Source organism: Nycticebus coucang, chromosome X (assembly GCF_027406575.1).
Source record: "Nycticebus coucang isolate mNycCou1 chromosome X, mNycCou1.pri, whole genome shotgun sequence".
Taxonomy (NCBI): domain Eukaryota; kingdom Metazoa; phylum Chordata; class Mammalia; order Primates; family Lorisidae; genus Nycticebus; species Nycticebus coucang.
Window position 1 is genome coordinate 133428292 of NC_069804.1, and position 16823 is coordinate 133445114.

The following is a 16823-nucleotide window of genomic DNA, read 5'->3' on the forward strand; positions in this document are numbered from 1 at the left end:
TTGCAACAAAAAATAAATAAATAAATGGGACTTAATTGAACTGAATACCTTCTGTATAGCTATGGAGACAATAACCAAAAGAAACAGACAACTTCCAGAAAGGGAAAAGATACTGGCATATCATGAATTGGACAAAAGCTTGATAACCAGAATCTATAGAGAACTCAAATTAATAATAAAAAAAGACTCAACAATCCCATGTATCACTGAGCAAGAGAGATGAATAGAACCTTCTCTAAAGAAGACACACGAATGGCTAACAAACTTATGAAAAAATGCTCATCATCTCTAATCATCAGAGAAATGCAAATCAAAGCACCCTGAGATATCACCTAACCCCAGTGAGAATTACCCAAATCACAAAGTCTCAAAGCTGCAGATACAAGTATGGATGTGGAGAGAAGGGAACACTTTTTTTTTTGCAGTTTTTGGCTGGGGCTGGGTTTGAACCTGCCACCTCCAGCAAATGGGGCCGGTGCCCTACTCCTTTGAGCTACAGGCACTGCCCAGAAGGGAACACTTTTACACTGATGGTGGGACTGCAAACTAATACAACCTTTTTGGAAGGAAGCATGGAGAATCCTCAAGGAACTAAAATTAGATCTCCCATTTGATCCTGCAATCCCATGACTGGGCAAGTACCCAGAAGAAAAAGAAAGTTCTTTTCTCATAAGGACATTTACACTAGACTGTTTATTGCAGCTCAATTTACAATCACCAAAATGTGGAAACAGCCTAAATGCTCACCAACCCAGGAAAGGATTAACAAGTTGTGGTATATGTGTACCATGGATTACTACTGAGCCATTGAAGGAGATGGAGACTTTACATTTTTTGTATTAACCTGGATGGAAGTGGAACACATTCTTCTTAGTAAAGTATCACAAAAATGGAGAGGCACGAATCCAATGTATTCAATGCTAATATGAAGGCAGTAGGATGAGCTCATTCAAAGCGTGGGGTAAGGGAATGAGGGAGTGGGAAAAGGGGATCAGGGTCAAGGTGTACAGCACACCTCTTGGGGGTGGGACACAATTATAAGAGGGACTTTATCAAATGTGATCAGTGCAACCTACTTCTTTATACTCTCAATGAATCTCAAACAATTAAAAATATATAGAGCCAGGAGCTGTGGCAGGTACCTATAATTCCAAAAGAAAAAAGATAGTGCTCGGTGCCCTTAGCTCAGCGGTTAGGGTGCTGGCCTCATACACTGGAGCTGGCAGGTTCGAACCCCTCGCAGGCCTGCTAAACAACAACTACCACCAAAAACTAGCCGGGCGTTGTGGCGGCCGCCTGTCGTCCCAGCTACTTGGGAGGCTGAGGCAAGAGAATCTCTTAAGCCCGAGAGTTTGAGGTTGCTGTGAGCTGTGACACCAAGGCACTCTACCAACGGCGACATAGTGGGACTCTGTCTCAAAAAAAAAAAAAAAAAGATGGAGGCTTTACATCTTTTCTATTAACCTGGATTGAGTTGGAACACATTCTTCTTAGTAAAGCATCACAAGAATGGACAAGCAAGAATCCAAAGTACTCAATTCTAATATGAAGGCAGTTGATGGGATGATAAAAGGTTGGGAGTAGGGGAATGAGGGAGCGGGGAGAGGGGAGGAGGGAGGGGGAGGAGTCATGTTGTATGGCAGACCTCTTAGGAGCAGGACACAATTATAAGAGGGACTTTATTTAACAAACGCAATCAGTGTAACCTAATTCTTTGTACCCTCAATGAATCCCAAACAATAAACAAAAGATGTTTTTAACTTTGATGTTATCAAATCTTTTATTCTTTTTCTTTGGATTTTTATGTCATGCTTATAAATACCCACCCTGTATTTTTTTCTAAATAATTGTGTTTCAAAAGAAGAAAATAACTTGTGAGTATGATTGAGTTTTATTTTTAGCATCAAGTTTATTAGTTGTAAAAGTAATACATGCACATGGTAAAAACATTAGTAGAATGGGTGGCTATAGATGGAAAGTTCCTTTCCTCTTTTCTCTACCTACTCCTGCTTGCCAAATTCCTCTTGCCAGAGGCAATCACTTTAGCAGTTTCTTGTATATGTGTAATCCTTCCATAGACTTTCTTGACACACACATCCGCATGCATGTATATCCTTTTGTACACAAACTGGATATACATGTAGTTCTGCAATTTTTCATTTAACATTTTATCTTTGAGTTCTTAATGTGACTGCATTTTACCAGATGTTTACCAGACTGACAGAGAAATTGGAGCAGAGAACATGGTAGGGGAAGTGCATGGAAAGAAACTAATTCATTTTGTATTAAGCCAAAACTTATCAGAAAACCTGGCACATAAGAAATGTTAAATAAATAGGGGTTAAATAACTAAAAGGAAAGAACTCGCAAAAACTGAAGGCAAAGTGCTATCTTGACCATTCTTCTCAGGACAGACCTATTCTCTTTACTATTTCCCAGGGTGACAGGGGAAAATAAAAGATGATGGATGAAGACATGGAGTGGCTGGGCTCTTCTCTCTGCAATAACTTCTCCCTGTATGTCTCTTTGGCCACTAGATTCACTGTCTCTAGCACACGCATTTAGCTCAAATGTGTAGTTCACACTACTACGCAGCAAGAAAATGTAGATCAGAGACTATACAGTTGAGTGATACTACAGATACACACTCATACAGCTACATTTAACTGGTGACTACTGTGGAGTAGGCACTGTGCTGGCAAATAGTCTTGCAAGGTCAATGTCACTTTATCCCCATTGTATAGGTAAGAAAACTGAGGTTCCAGGAATCCAAGTGACTTTTTCAGGGTCACACAGCTAGTTAGAGCTTCCAAAAATAACACCACACTTTAATGAGGTCACCCTACAACATCAGGATCACTCCTATTTCACTGACTCTGCTATTTTCTTGCCTGGCACTCCCTTTCTCCACACTCACTTATTCCATATGGTGTTCTGTGGTAGCTAGGCAGAGCTAGAAACTGGGAATTCTGTAGGATCCATGCTAGGCTATGCAAGATGCTGTCAGGGTGAGTCAGTCTCTGGAACCCAGGAACAAATACAAACACATTGGGAAGTTATTAAAAGTTCAGAAAGGCAGCTGAGACTGGGAACTGGAGAGCACCCTTAAGAGCCTAGAAGTACGGCTATTGTGTCAGCTCAAAAAATCCTACTACAAACATTTCTCTCTTCCTATGCTCTTTCGGTGAGCTGCGCACAAACACAACTCTGTTGTTCTGCAGTCTTAAAGCCAGTGACCACTGTTATCTTCACCTATCTCAAGCCTACTCACTCTTCAGGCCCACACCATCTCACTTCCTCTATGAAGCCTTTCCCTATTAATCTTACTCCTCTCTCTTCTGTGAATTACATGTTTATTTAAAATCAGCACCATAAGATATATCATATATTTGTATGCATTCTTATCCTTTAATCACTTCAAGTATCTTATTTCTTTAAGTGTACTCATTCATGTGTTTTTGTTTCTATTGTTTCCCTGCATGGTCAGGGTGTTGGAAGACCTGGTTGGATTCCAGTCTCAATTCTTCCTCAGTGAGCTACGTGACCTGGAGTTAGTCACAGTCTCTCTGAGCCTCATCTTCCCACCTTTGAGGGCTCTTATCAAAGCATAGTAAACATTGTAACCCAATATGTAAGTGCAAGGTATTATTGCTGAAGGCATTTGAACTAAGGTGCTTCTGTCTTTACATCCTACTTAGCGGATGGTTCTACGTAAGAAATTGCAATCATTGCTGCTTGTGCCGCACTAATAATCTCAGCAAAAACAGTTTGGAAAAATAATACTGCACAACTGTTAAAAATAGTGCCAGATTTGGGGGGAGGGGTGTATATGCAGACTGTTCAGGGACTCTCTCTGGAAATTACCAGGTGATTCCAGGCTTGCTCATTTTTAACACTTCCATCTTTCTAAATGTATCTTCACACAAATGATCCGTGTCAATGCTGTGAAAAGGAAAAAAATCTTGAGTTAAGTCAGGCAAGAGATGCCTGCAGTAGCTTTCCTATTCTCAAGAATAAATTCACATTTCATCCATGGCACCACTCAGTTACTTTATCCACTTGGTTATCTACCTCCTCCCCGAGCCTTAGCTCTTTTCCTGAGTCTCAAAAGATAAAGTGCTTAATTTCCTCTTGGACTCTCACTCCCATCCCTCTGCTTTATCCAAGGTTCTGTTCCATTAGCCCATCAATTCCCACTGCTGTAACTGCAAGCTCTTTCTATGGACTCCTTTCTTTTCTTGTTTTATCTGTCTGAAAACAAGGCAAAAAAAGAAAAAAAAAAAACTCCGGGCACAGTGGCTCACATCTATAATCTTAGCACTCTGGGTGGCTGACGTGGGTGGATTGTTTGAGCTCAAGAGTTCAAGACCAGCATGAGCAAGAGTGAGACCCCATCTCTACTAAAAATAGAAAAACTAGCCAGGTGTAGTGGCAGGCAGCTGGAGTCCCAGCTACTCAGGAGGCTGAGGCAGAAGAATCTCTTGAGCCCAAGATTTTGAGGTTGCTGTGAGCTAGGCTGAGGCTAGGGCACTCTATCCAGGGTGACAGAGTGAGATTCTGTCTCAAAAAAAAAAAAATAAGAAAGAAAAAAGAACTCTCTGCTTCCTCCAGTCCCACAACACCCTCCAGCTATAACCATACATTTCTTATTCTTTTCACAAACTTACTGAAAACATAATCTCTGCTGTCTTCCTCTTCTTTTTTTTTTTTTTTCAAGTCATTGCAATATAGTTTCTGGCTCATCAGACTACTGAAATAGCTCTTGACAAGGTCACCTATAATCTCCTAATTAATAAATCCAATGCACACTTTTCAGAGCCCATCCTATTGAACTTCCCTGCTGCATTTGATACTACTGAGCACTTCCTCCTTGAGATTTGTTTTTTCTCAGCTTCTAGGATACTATTCTCTCCATGGGTTTTCCTTTCCATAACCACCTCTTTAAAAATTGGTATTTCCCAGGGCTTATTCCTCAGACGTTTTTCTCTTCTCAGTCTTCCTAGCAGATATCATCCAATGTCATGGCTTCAGCTATCATCTCTGTAGATGATCATATCTCAGGGAACACCCCTATATCCAGCTGCTTACCTACCAGAAAACTTCCTGTGTGTCCCCCAGACACTTCAAACTTAATATTCAAACTCCATTAACTGTAAAAGAAAGTATATGTTCTTTCAAGTGTGCAGCAGCTTAATGTACAGTTTTTAGTTTTTAACGGACAGAAGCTAATCTTTATCTAGCAGAGTGAAATGAGTGACCCTGTTAGTTTTATAATTGTAGGATATGTAGACATTTAATGACACAGAAGTGTAACAAGACATTTAGAATCTTTTGTATGACTTAGCACAAGCTCCCTTACCTCCTGATATGTAGAACTCAGTGCTGGGGAGGAAGTGGGTCAGCTTGCTTAGGAAACCCAGAAGTCTTCTGGGAGTTAACAGACCGGTTACTCTCAGCCCTTTCTTTCCCAATTTGGAATTAGGGACATGTATCAAGATGAGCTAGGGAGTATTTTAATCAAGTCTTAGTGCTTGGGAAAGGGACTAAGATCCCTGGCATAAAATTACCTTCAAGAGAGAAAAGCTTTCACCTGTATCCTTCTAATGCTATGTTAACCAGTTCGATGAAAATATTTCGAACTGTATATAAAACCAGCACATTGTACCTCATGATTGCATTATTGTACACAGCTATAATTTAATAAAAAAAAAAGAAAGAAAAAAAGAGAAAAAGGCTTAATTGGTATCTCTGGCTCAACTCAAGGGCCTAAATCTTTGTGGGCAAGGGTAGGCTTCAGCACACGTATACCTGCAGCTGATTAAGGGTGCTCCTCTAGACCTAGCCACTCTGACACATATGGTTCTTTACAGAGCAACAGCTGCATGTTTGAATGTAGACTAAGATATCTGTAACCTTGGAGCCCAACTATAATGCTGATTCTCCATGTAGCTTTGGAAGCAAAACTGGGCCTCATATTTGGGGTCAGTTTCAGAAAGGTGGAGTGAAGAGAGGCCTCAAAATGTTCTACTACTAGAGCATGTGAGAGAAAAAGAGAGATGACTGAATTTGAACTGAGAATTCTGTTAACAGGTCTTACTCATCATACATGCTATACTAGGTACTATCTCCCTAGCCTCACTTCTTGATACACTCTGATTTGTACTTTATGCTCCAGCAATACCAAACTTCCTAGATTCCTCATCCACAACTGGATTGAGTACCATAAACTATGCTGTTTATTGCATGGGCACCTTTGCTCATGTTATCTCCTAACTCTGGACTACTCTTCCCTGTCCTTACCCCTCTTTCCCCTGGATATAATCCTAAGACTAAACTCAGGTGGCCCTTCCTCCAAAAAGCTTTCCCTGACCCTCTTGGGCTGAGTTAGTTGTATCCTCTCATGGTTCAGTTAATACCTCATGATTATATCACTGCATTAATTAGGGTTCATGTGCCTGTCTCTACCACCAAGCCCACTGGCCCTTGAAGAGCACAGACCATATCTCATATCTTATTCACTCTTATCTCCCCAGCACCCACCACATTTGCCTGGCACAAAAGAGGTATTCAGCAAGTGACCACAGAATTACTGAAGGTGAGCTTTGTCACTCTGAAGCCATAATCTCTCCTTTTCTCTTGGCCTTCTCAAGGTACAGACACTTAGTTACTATCTCCTTGCCTTGCCCTTCAGATGTTCTAAATTACTAACTGATCTCCTACATGTACTTACTATATGCAAACCACTGTGCCAGGGAGTTGACAGGGGAAAATATGGTAAGAAATAAGATACGGACCCTGCACTCAAGCAGCTCTTAGAAAATAACCTTCTTCCTGCCTTTCCAGTTTCCAAAGAGGATATCCTTCTAGGAGGATCTCCTCTTTCCAGCCTACCACACTAAGTGATCTCTGATCTCACCTTACTTGGGTAAGTATGTATTTATATTGATTTCAGTTTTGTCTTATGTACATTCTAACATTCAAAATTCATTTGAGGCCAGCAAATTTTGTCTGCTCTGTGTCCTTATTTTGTATTCAGACTTCTTATTATACACTGCTATCAACCTGTTGACTGACAATTTATAGGGACTTGAAAGTTGGACTGAAAACACAATAGAAGCATTCTGGTTAAAAGACAAAGCTTGGGTCCAGGAGTAGTGACTCACACCTGTAATTCCAGCACTTGGAGAAGGTTGATGTGGGAGGCTAACTTGAGCCCAGGAGTTCAAGACCAGCCTGGGCAACATAGAGAAACCCTATTTCTACAAAAAACAAGAAAAATTAATCAGGCATGATTGCAAATGCCTGTAGCCCCAGCTACTTGGGAGGCTGAGGCAGGAGAATCCACATGAGCTAAGGATTTCAAGGATGCAGTGAGTTATGATAACACCACTGCACTCCAGCCTGGGTGACAGAGTGAGATCCTATCTCAAACAAATAAACAAAGACAGACAAAGATCGAGAGAAATAGGAAATTATGCAACATTTTGCAATTAAAAACAAATATTAGCGTGCTGCCACAAACAAAATAATTTCTTCTTTCTGCTATTTTGGACCTTTTCTGCAGCATACACACTATGGAGTGCTACCATGTTAAATTACATTTAAAGAAACACTAAGGTTGATTGTTGAGCTTATTTCAACCTGTTGATAATAAAGATTCCATCCCCTTCTTTCTGAGAAAGAAACCGTAGAGATCTCTAACCCTGAGGTTTATCAAATTGTAAATAATTCCCTCTGCTTAAGCAATAATCACCACACTCTTCAGCCTTTGAAACTAACAGACTTCACTTTGCCAGTAAAGAACCAGTTTCTGTTTTAGCCAGACTTGTAATCAGGTCATTATGCTGTTTTCATTTATGCTTCAATCTATCAAATCGGCTTTGGAATGTGGAATTTTTGCACTCAACCTTCACTTTCCATTATGTATTCCAATTTGGAATGCCAGAAACGAATGGTCATTGGCCACTGGTTAGCTGCCAACAGAGTATGGCTGTATTCTAATTAAGAATTACTTCATGGGTCATACTAGCCTTGCTGATGGACATTGAGCAGACAGAGAGTCAAGACCTCCACCCTCTGTAATCGCATCATTACAACTTCATCCTCTTGAGTCCTGAAGACTTTCAAAATGTACACATTAAACCCTCTGACATGTATTAGAAGTGCAAATGGAAAGAGCCTAACATTTATGATGTACCTTCTATGTGCTAAGGGTTATATAGATAGACTTATAATTGCTATGTCAATTCCATCTCCAGGTCCACCCCAGGCAGTCAGGTACTAGCACTATTCTCACTTTACAGACCGAGGTTAAGCAAGCACAGTCACGGAGCTAGTAGATGCTAGAGCTAGGATTTGAACTAGCCCTAGCAAAATCTAGACCCTATGCTCTTTTTCCTATACCATGTTGCTGCCCTTGGCTGTGCAATACAGAGCTGCTTGTTCTCTACCTCTCTCCTGGTTCTTGTGTGTCCAAGGAAAATAGGCCTATTGGTAATTTTGCGTACTTTAGTAGTAAGGTAAAATAACTTTGGCCTGTCCAGTTTTTCTTCTCTTTCCTCACTGCAATGGCCTATGACTAAGTCTAACGTTCCTGTCCTGACTCTTTCCCTCATACTTCCTCCACCACAGTGACTTACTAGAATGTCTGCAGTTTACATATTGGATGAATCAGTGCATCACACAGCATCTGCACTCCAAAATCCCTGAGGTCATTTCCACTTAAGTCCAGCAATGTTAGGTTCTCATTTCTGTTGAGGACAGAGGCAAGGGCTCCACAGCATGCATCTGTGAGATGACATTCTGCTAACCTGTGAGGGATTAAAGATTCAAGAAAGAAATCAGTTTTATCCCAAGTTCCCCATGGCCTTCCCTTTCATATCCAGCCTAGAACAAAATCCCAGTAGACCAAGGGTCCTTGTGCACTTACCACAAGGTCTGTAGTCTACAGCAGGGGTGCTTCAGCCCTTCACACAGTATACTCATGCCCTCATCCCCTAAGGCATTGTCACTGAGGTCAAGGACTCTCAGATTCTCATTGGTGTAGAGTGCATCGCATAAATCCTGACAACATGCCGGAGTAAGGTGACAAGTCCACAATCTGTCAGGAAGCAAGGAAGAGCTATCATTTTGAATTTTGTCTGTACTGGGTAACTTTTTCTTGAGACAGAGTCTCCCTCTGTTGCCCTGGGTAGAGTGCTGTGGCATCATAGCTCAAATTCTTGGGCTCAAGTGATCCTCTTGCCTCAGCCTCCTGAGTATCCTGGACTACAGGCACCTGCCATAACATCCAGCTAGTTTTTCTATTTTTAGTAGAGATGGGGGTCTCACTCTTGCTCAGGCTGGTCTCTCCAACTCCTGAGCTCAGGCTATCCACCTACCTTGACTTCCCAGAGTGCTAGGATTACAGGTGTGAGCCACCATGCCCAGCTGTACTAGGTCACTTTAAAAATTGTGTTTTCCCATTAGAAAAACACATTATAAAATCAGAATGTTGGGCGGCCCTGTGGCTCAGAGGAGTAAGGCGCCAGCCCCATATGCTGGAGGTGCCGGGTTTAAACCCAGCCCCAGCCAAGAACTGCAAAAAAAAAAAAAAGAAAATCAAAATGTCATGTAAAAAAAAAAAAAACCTTGGGCCAGGGCCAGAGACTGTGGACAAAGGATGATTTATTCTCCCTAAATTATTTGGTTCTTCATTTATTGCTTCCTTGGAGATTCAATCAACAGGCCAAAAAATACTCATTTAATTTGGGAATTGCTGAAACATCAGGAAACTCTGCCTGTGGCTATAGTCCATGATACTTACGCCAGATCCTTTAACTGACAGTCAGGCTGTTTTAATCCTTCGCACAGCAATTTCAGTCCCAAATCTTCAATTTTGTTATTAATTAGAAGCAGCCTTGTCAGGCTCTGACTGGAGCACAGGACTTGGCCAAGGGGCTCACAACAAGCTGCAGAGAGGGAACATTCAGAAAGCCTGGAAGGATGGGGACACCAAGTTGGCTGTTAACTACGGCAGCACAGTCTCATTGCCCCTCAAATGCCAAGGCCCATGAGGACAAGCAAACACTTACACAAGATTCTCAATTGCACACTTGGGGTGCTGCAGACCTTCACAGAGATGCTGTACTCCTGTGTCCCCCACGGCATTGGCAAACACAAAGAGCTCCTTTAGAGTCTGACTCACTTGCAAGCAAGAAGAGAGCTCCACACAGCTAGCATCTGTGAGGAAACATGTGCTCAAGCTACTCAGAGAAAAAGGAAAGAAAAATCAGCCACTGACATCATTTTGGCTTCCTGGAAATGTTCTGTCCAAGTAGCTAAATCCTAGCCATCCTTTAAGTTTCAGCTCCTTCCCTCCCCCACCTCCTTCACAGCACCCCCTCCTCCAGTCTCCCGTAGTGACCCCTCCACCTTTCCTGGGCTCATCTGGCATTTTTAAATGATTCTACAGTTTTTAGCACATATTTGTGTGTCCTTAAGGGTAGCCTTGTCACTTTATAAAACTTCTGATAACTCCATTCATATCGAGCCCAGTGTTGTGTACATAGTAGGCAACCTTTTTCTTTGGAGACAGTCTCAAACTGTCACCCTGGGTAGAGTGCCATGGCATCATAGTTCACAGTAACCTCCAACTCTTGGGCTCAAGCGATCCTCTTGCCTCAGTTTTTCTATTTTTAGTAGAAATGGGGTCTTGCTTTTGCTCAGGCTGGTCTTGAACCTGTGAGCTCAAGCAATCCACTTGCCTTGGCCTCCAAAATGCTAGGATTACAGGAGCCACCACACTTGGCGAGTAGTCATTATTTATATAGTTAATATTTAATTAGTGTCATTCCTATAAACACATAGAGCTCTGGTATACTGGAAAGAACATGAGATTTGGAGACAGATTTTAGAGTCACATCCTGACTTATTAGCAATGTGACTTTGGACAAGTCACTTTTCCCCTGATCCCTTAATTTTCTCATCTGTACAATGGGTATAAGAAAACCAACCTTACATGGTTATTGTAAGAAGTGAATAAAGAGAGGTAACTTCTGGTAAGTACCAAGCACATAGCACCCACTGAACAAGTTCAACAGTCATAAGATGATACAAGATAGTTCTAACAAACTTACTCTAGTTTCTCCACTTTACAGTCGGAATGCTTGAGACCTTCACAAAGATATTTCACCCCAATGTCCCCCAAGGGATTTTCACTCAGGTCAAGCTCAGTGAGGTTTGGGTTGCAAATGACAACAGAGGCAAGACACTTGCAAACAGCCTCTGAGCTTTCTGGAAGAAAGCTAGCACACAACCTGGAGGGAACAATGTACAGAGACAGAATTGACCACTTTTTAGCGTACTGGTCACTCCCTATCCACAATACTGCATGAGTAGAGAAAATAAAGACCCACAGATACAAGACCCCCAATCTTGACCATGTCACAACCCCTAATCCCCCGTGGCAAGGACTCACACAATGCTTCTAAAACAACGTGTCCCACAGTGGAAACTCAATAAATGTTGACTTCCTGAGAAAAGGCTTGGGAGGAAATATTAAGATGATATAATGATATAATCTCTCTCTCTCTCTTTTTTTTTTTGAGACAGTCTTACTTTGTTGCCCTGAGTAGAGTGCCATGGCATCACAGCTCACAGCAACCTCAAACTCTTGGGCTCAAAGTGCTTCTCTTGCCTAAGCCTCCCAGCTATGTTTTACAGACAGGGTCTCATTCTGGCTCAGGCTGGTCTTGAACTCCTAAGCTCAGGCAATCCACCCACCTTGGCCGCCCAGAGTGCTGGGATTACAGACGTGAGCCACTGTGCCAGGCTGATATAATCTCATTTTAAACCCTTATATGAATTTAATCCTCTACCTTATATCTTCTTTCAACTCCCAGGGGAAAAATTCTATAATCATCCTTTGTAAGATTTACAGCCAAATGGTCCTTCTTTTCCTCTTATCTAAATGTCATTAATTTATGTTTTTTTTTTTGTTTTTTTTTTGTAGAGACAGAGTCTCACTGTACCGCCCTCGGGTAGAGTGCCGTGGCGTCACACAGCTCACAGCAACCTCTAACTCTTGGGCTTACGCAATTCTCTTGCCTCAGCCTCCTGAGCAGCTGGGACTACAGGCGCCCACCACAACGCCCGGCTATTTTTTTGTTGCAGTTTAGCTGGGGCTGGGTTTTGAACCCGCCACCCTCAGCATATGGGGCCGGCGCCCTACTCACTGAGCCACAGGTGCCGCCCAAATGTCATTAATTTACTAATTTGCCATCCTTAGAGAGAGACCAGCCCATCACCATCATCCATATAATATTCTTTCTTTGGTACAAATAGTGGTTTTATTTATGACTCCTCTATCTTTTAAATCTTTGCTTATTCATATTAAGCAGTCCAATTCTGTGAATCATTTCCCTTCAACTTTTTCTTCCATCCCTTTCAAGAATTTCTAGACATACACTATAATCTTTGAATCTTTAATTTTTTTCTTGACTTACCAGACTCTAAACTCAGTCTTGAAGAGAACTCATAATGTGATGTATTTATATCCCCAAGGTAGAAATTTTAAATAGAGGCACTTTGCACAAAATGAGTTTTCAAAGTAGATATTTACGAGTTACAACTTACTTGAGCTTCTGTAATCTGCAATTTGGATCTTTCAAGCCTTCACAGAGCAATGTTAAAGCTGAAACTTCCAGTTTTGTTTCATTAAATTCCAGCTCAGTGAGCCACTGACTAGTGCCAAAAACGGCAGCTAAAGCACCACAACAAGCAGGAGAGATAAGGCACCGGTACAACCTTTAGAGAACAGAAGAATAAAGTCATTACTTTATTCATGCTCTCTTCCTACAGAAATAGAACATGACAAAAAAAAACCCTGATATGCACATAAACAACAAATTATCCTGTTATCAGTTACCTTAATGTCTGTAATAGACAGTTGGGTTGTTTTAATCCTTCACACAGAAGGTTCATTCCTGAAACTTCCAGAGTATTTTTTACAAACTCCAAACATGTCAGATGTTGGTTGGTTTCAAATACTGAAGAGAGGTCCCTACCACAAGAAGCTGTGAGGTGACAGAAAATCAGTCTGTGTGGAAAAAAACATGTTTCAGGGAAAAATATATACAGAGAGCTCTCTTTAAAAGCATTTGTTTGCACTTTACTGTGGTAATTATTTCCATTCATTTGACAATTTATTCAGCGCTTACCATCATACTACATGCTGAAAACACAGAGATAATTAAGGCACAGACAATGCCCTCAAGGAATGCCAAGCCAATGGGGAAAAAGATTAAAAATCATGGTTCATAACATAGTGTGAGAAATACTGCAATAGGCATGCATGCACAAGGTATTATGGGGACACGGAAAGATAGTGCAGTTCAGCCCAGCTTGAGGTGGAGTTTGGAAAATTAAAAAATACTTAGAAAGGAAGGAATGCTTCAGTGTTCCCATGAAAGGTTAACAGAAATTGAATAGGAGTTAGGTGGATGAGGAGAATGGGAGGGGAGAAAGCAGGAGGGCCTGAGAGGCAATCCATGCATGGAGCAGCCTGTGCAAGGGCCAGGAGGCAAAAGAGAAGATGCTTCATTTGAGAAACTGCAAATTATTTGTTATAACTTATTTTAAAAGACTGAAAGGATATATATCAGACTATTAATGATGGTTATCTCCCAGGCTGGGGTTAGAGTGAAATTATAAAAAGACATGTGCTTTCCAAGTACATAAAAAACATTTATAATGAGCAGATGTTACTTGGAAAACAATGTATTTTTTTTTTAAGGCAGAGTTTAAAAAAAAAAAAAAAAGACTTTTGAAAATGCCATGGCATCAGCCTAGCTCACAGCACACTCAACCTCCAGTGTTCAAGTGATCCTCTTGGCTCAGCCTCCCAAGTAGCTGGGACTATAGGCACCCACCACAACACCTGGCTAATTTTTTTTTCTGTTTTTGGTAGAGATGAAGTCTTGTTCTTGCTGAGGCTGCTCTTAAACTCCTCAGCTCAAGGGATTCTCCTGCCTCAGGGTCCCAGAGTGCTAGAATTACAGGCATGAGCCCCACGCCCGGCCAACAATGTATTTTTTAAATTTGAAAAACATGTTTATTATTAACAGCTTTGCAGTAGAGAAATATATAAAGAATAAAGTTTTTTAAATATTGTATCCCTACCACCCAAAGATAACCACTGTTAAAATGTTGGTATATAATTTTCCAGATTGTTAATACTTGTATACATATAGTTCTATGCTATTTATAACAAACAAAATCAGAGAAAGATGTATTTTGAAAAGTTAAAAACTTTTTCCTAACCTCCAGTTCAACCCTAACTCCCAGAGATAAAGAATGTTAAGAGTCTGGTGTATATATCTTTCTCCACTCTGTTCTTCAAGATTATAGAAACATACAGACACACACACACAAACATACACACACATCATTTTGCGTACATTTTACAAAAATGAGATAATAGAAAGCACTACTTCAACTTTACATGCATTTTTATCATTCAGTCCTGATCACAGACCCATAGGTAAAATTTAAGATTCAGTTATAGTACAACATAGTCATATGACAAGTGGCAAAGCAGAACTTAACCTGAGATCTTTCTGGTCTACCTTGTAGATTTCAGAAAATTATTGAAAATTTTAAAAGATATATTCAGATTCCTTCTGATAACAGAGTAGGGCAAGAGGCTGACTTGATGTCAGAGGGCTGCAACAGTGGGGGAATAAATGAGGAGAACTGACCTAGGAGTTGGGCAGAAGTGGATAGATTCAAGACCGTTTTAGTTGGCACGGGCTGGGTTTATACCCATTTAGAGTGACCGGGTTGGTCCGGAACCCAATAAGGTATGAGGTTCTACCTCTGGCTCCACGGTCTTCTTCCAGAATTACCCAGAAACCACTGAGGGGGTGGGGCTATTTCCTCTTCTAGAATGTTCCATACCTAGACAGGAGGCCCCTGTCATGGGACAAACCATGTGGTGAGGGTGGGTAGGACATTTTTGACTTGATTACAAGAGCTTCACTTTCTTGGCTCTCAGTCTTTTCTGACCACTTCTATCTCTTTTTGCCTTTGAGAGCTCAGTCATGTGGTGTGCTCTCTTACATACTGTAGAGGGGTATGGGCCTTCCTCACTCGCTCCTTCCCATCCCAGCAGTCTCTGGAACTTGGAACAATCGGAGGGTAAAAGCCTTGAGGTTTAACCTCCAACCTTTCTTTTCCCTGGAGGCCTGGAAGAGAGAGGGGCCCAATTCTAACTTTGGGCCTGAGGAGCGGGTGTGGCCAGCCTGTACTTCCTCTGGCCCCTCTCTAAAGAAGTGAGGAACAGTGGGGTGGGGCAGTGGAGTGGGGAGGTGACTTAAGGCGGGGCAAACCATCAAGGGGTCATAATGAGTGGCTGAGAGAGAGGGAGAAGAGAGGGTAAGGAAATGGGCGGAGACAGAAGGGGGGAGGGACTAAAGGAGGGGCACGGGCTCCACTGTTTTATCTACCTTGACAGGGTCACCAAAACCACTAAGGCCCTAGACCATCATGGCCTTGAACGCTGACGACCCCTGTGGTGGGTTCCAACATGACAGAGTGATTGCCTTCATCAATGAGAAGATAGCCGGGCACGTGAAAGGCCCTGAGTTCTACCAAGACAATGTGGCCCTGTCCTGGGAGGAGGTAGAAGACAAGCTCAGTACCATCCTGGAAGATAGTGAGGTGCCCAGCCAGGCTAAGGAGGCTTGCGCCTGGGGTGGACTGGCCCTGGGTCTGCACTTCGCCCACAGACAGGAGCATTTACAAGCGTGCAGGGTGCAGTGGCTGCAGGACTTCGCCAAACTGCACAAGTCGGCTGCGCAGGCCTTGGCCTCAGACCTGAGGGAGCTCACGATACAGAAGGAGATAGACCACAGGGAGGCGGCCTTCCAATTGCAGATGGTCCAGAACAGCCTCACTGAGATACAGAATGAGCGGGACCTGCTGAGGTGGAAGCTCCTCCAAGCTGTAAGATCCCACACTGGCCCCCGCCCATGTTCCCTGGCCCGCCCCCTTCCTGCCCCGAGAACCTGTCTCAGCCCTGCCCTCTTCTCTCCAGGAGCTAGGGTATTCCAGACACCAGGAGCAGGCTATCGCTGCAGCCAGCGGGGCTGAGACCTACAGAGCAGGTGAGAAGGAAGAAGATGCGATGGCGTGGACCAGGGCTACTATTGCTGCTGCTGTTGCTGCTGGTGTTGCTGAAGGAGGAGAAGAGGAAAGGGACGCGGAGACAGGGGCTGTCTCCATAGAGGCCACACAGGAGCTGGATGGAGGCCTCCTGCAGTTTCTGGGAGTTGGGGGGCAGAGGGAGGGGGATCTCAGGTCAGTGGAAACAGCTACTTATCCTTTCTGTGGGGTACAGGAGCTCCAAGCCACCTACTCACTGGAGCCCCTTCCTGTCCAGCTCCCTGCCTCATTCACATACTCATACTCATGCCCTTTGTCCCACTTCTCAGGGGGACCCAGTCCATCCCCACCGGCAGTACCAGCCACAGTACCAAATCTACCCCAGATGCCTCCCAATTGGGGGGCCTGTGATACTAGCCTGTGGTCTGATGTAGGAGAGCAGGGAATGGATCCTGAAGAACTCCAAAGAGAGAGGAGAGACCCCGAACCCCAGCAGCAGAGAAGACCTCCGATATTTCGCAGGCCTGGAGACTGGGACTGCCCTTGGTGTAAAGCCGTGAATTTTTCAAGGAGGGAAATTTGCTTCCGCTGTGGGAGGGGAATCTGGCTTCAGAGCCCTCAGTGAATTCAGAAATGTGAAATAGAAGGGAAACATAACCCAATGGAAAATTGATTTTCAG

The 16823-nt window shown here is 42.7% G+C and overlaps 1 protein-coding gene across 4 annotated transcripts in view; it reads right to left on the reverse strand.

The window, feature by feature from the left end:
• Positions 1 to 1895: 1895 nt before the first annotated feature.
• LOC128578367 (NACHT, LRR and PYD domains-containing protein 12-like) overlaps positions 1896 to 16823 on the reverse strand; it is a 39891-nt gene continuing 24963 nt past the window's right edge. For all 4 annotated transcript variants that reach the window (XM_053580958.1, XM_053580955.1, XM_053580956.1 and 1 more), the window contains 8 exons: positions 12908 to 13078; positions 12616 to 12786; positions 11118 to 11297; positions 10074 to 10244; positions 9806 to 9976; positions 8930 to 9100; positions 8640 to 8810; positions 1896 to 3942 (listed from right to left, as the gene is read on the reverse strand). In XM_053580958.1, the coding sequence (XP_053436933.1) occupies positions 3861 to 3942; positions 8640 to 8810; positions 8930 to 9100; positions 9806 to 9976; positions 10074 to 10244; positions 11118 to 11297; positions 12616 to 12786; positions 12908 to 13078 (1288 nt within the window). In that variant the 3' untranslated portion in view covers positions 1896 to 3860. The remainder of the gene's footprint in view (positions 3943 to 8639; positions 8811 to 8929; positions 9101 to 9805; positions 9977 to 10073; positions 10245 to 11117; positions 11298 to 12615; positions 12787 to 12907; positions 13079 to 16823) is intronic.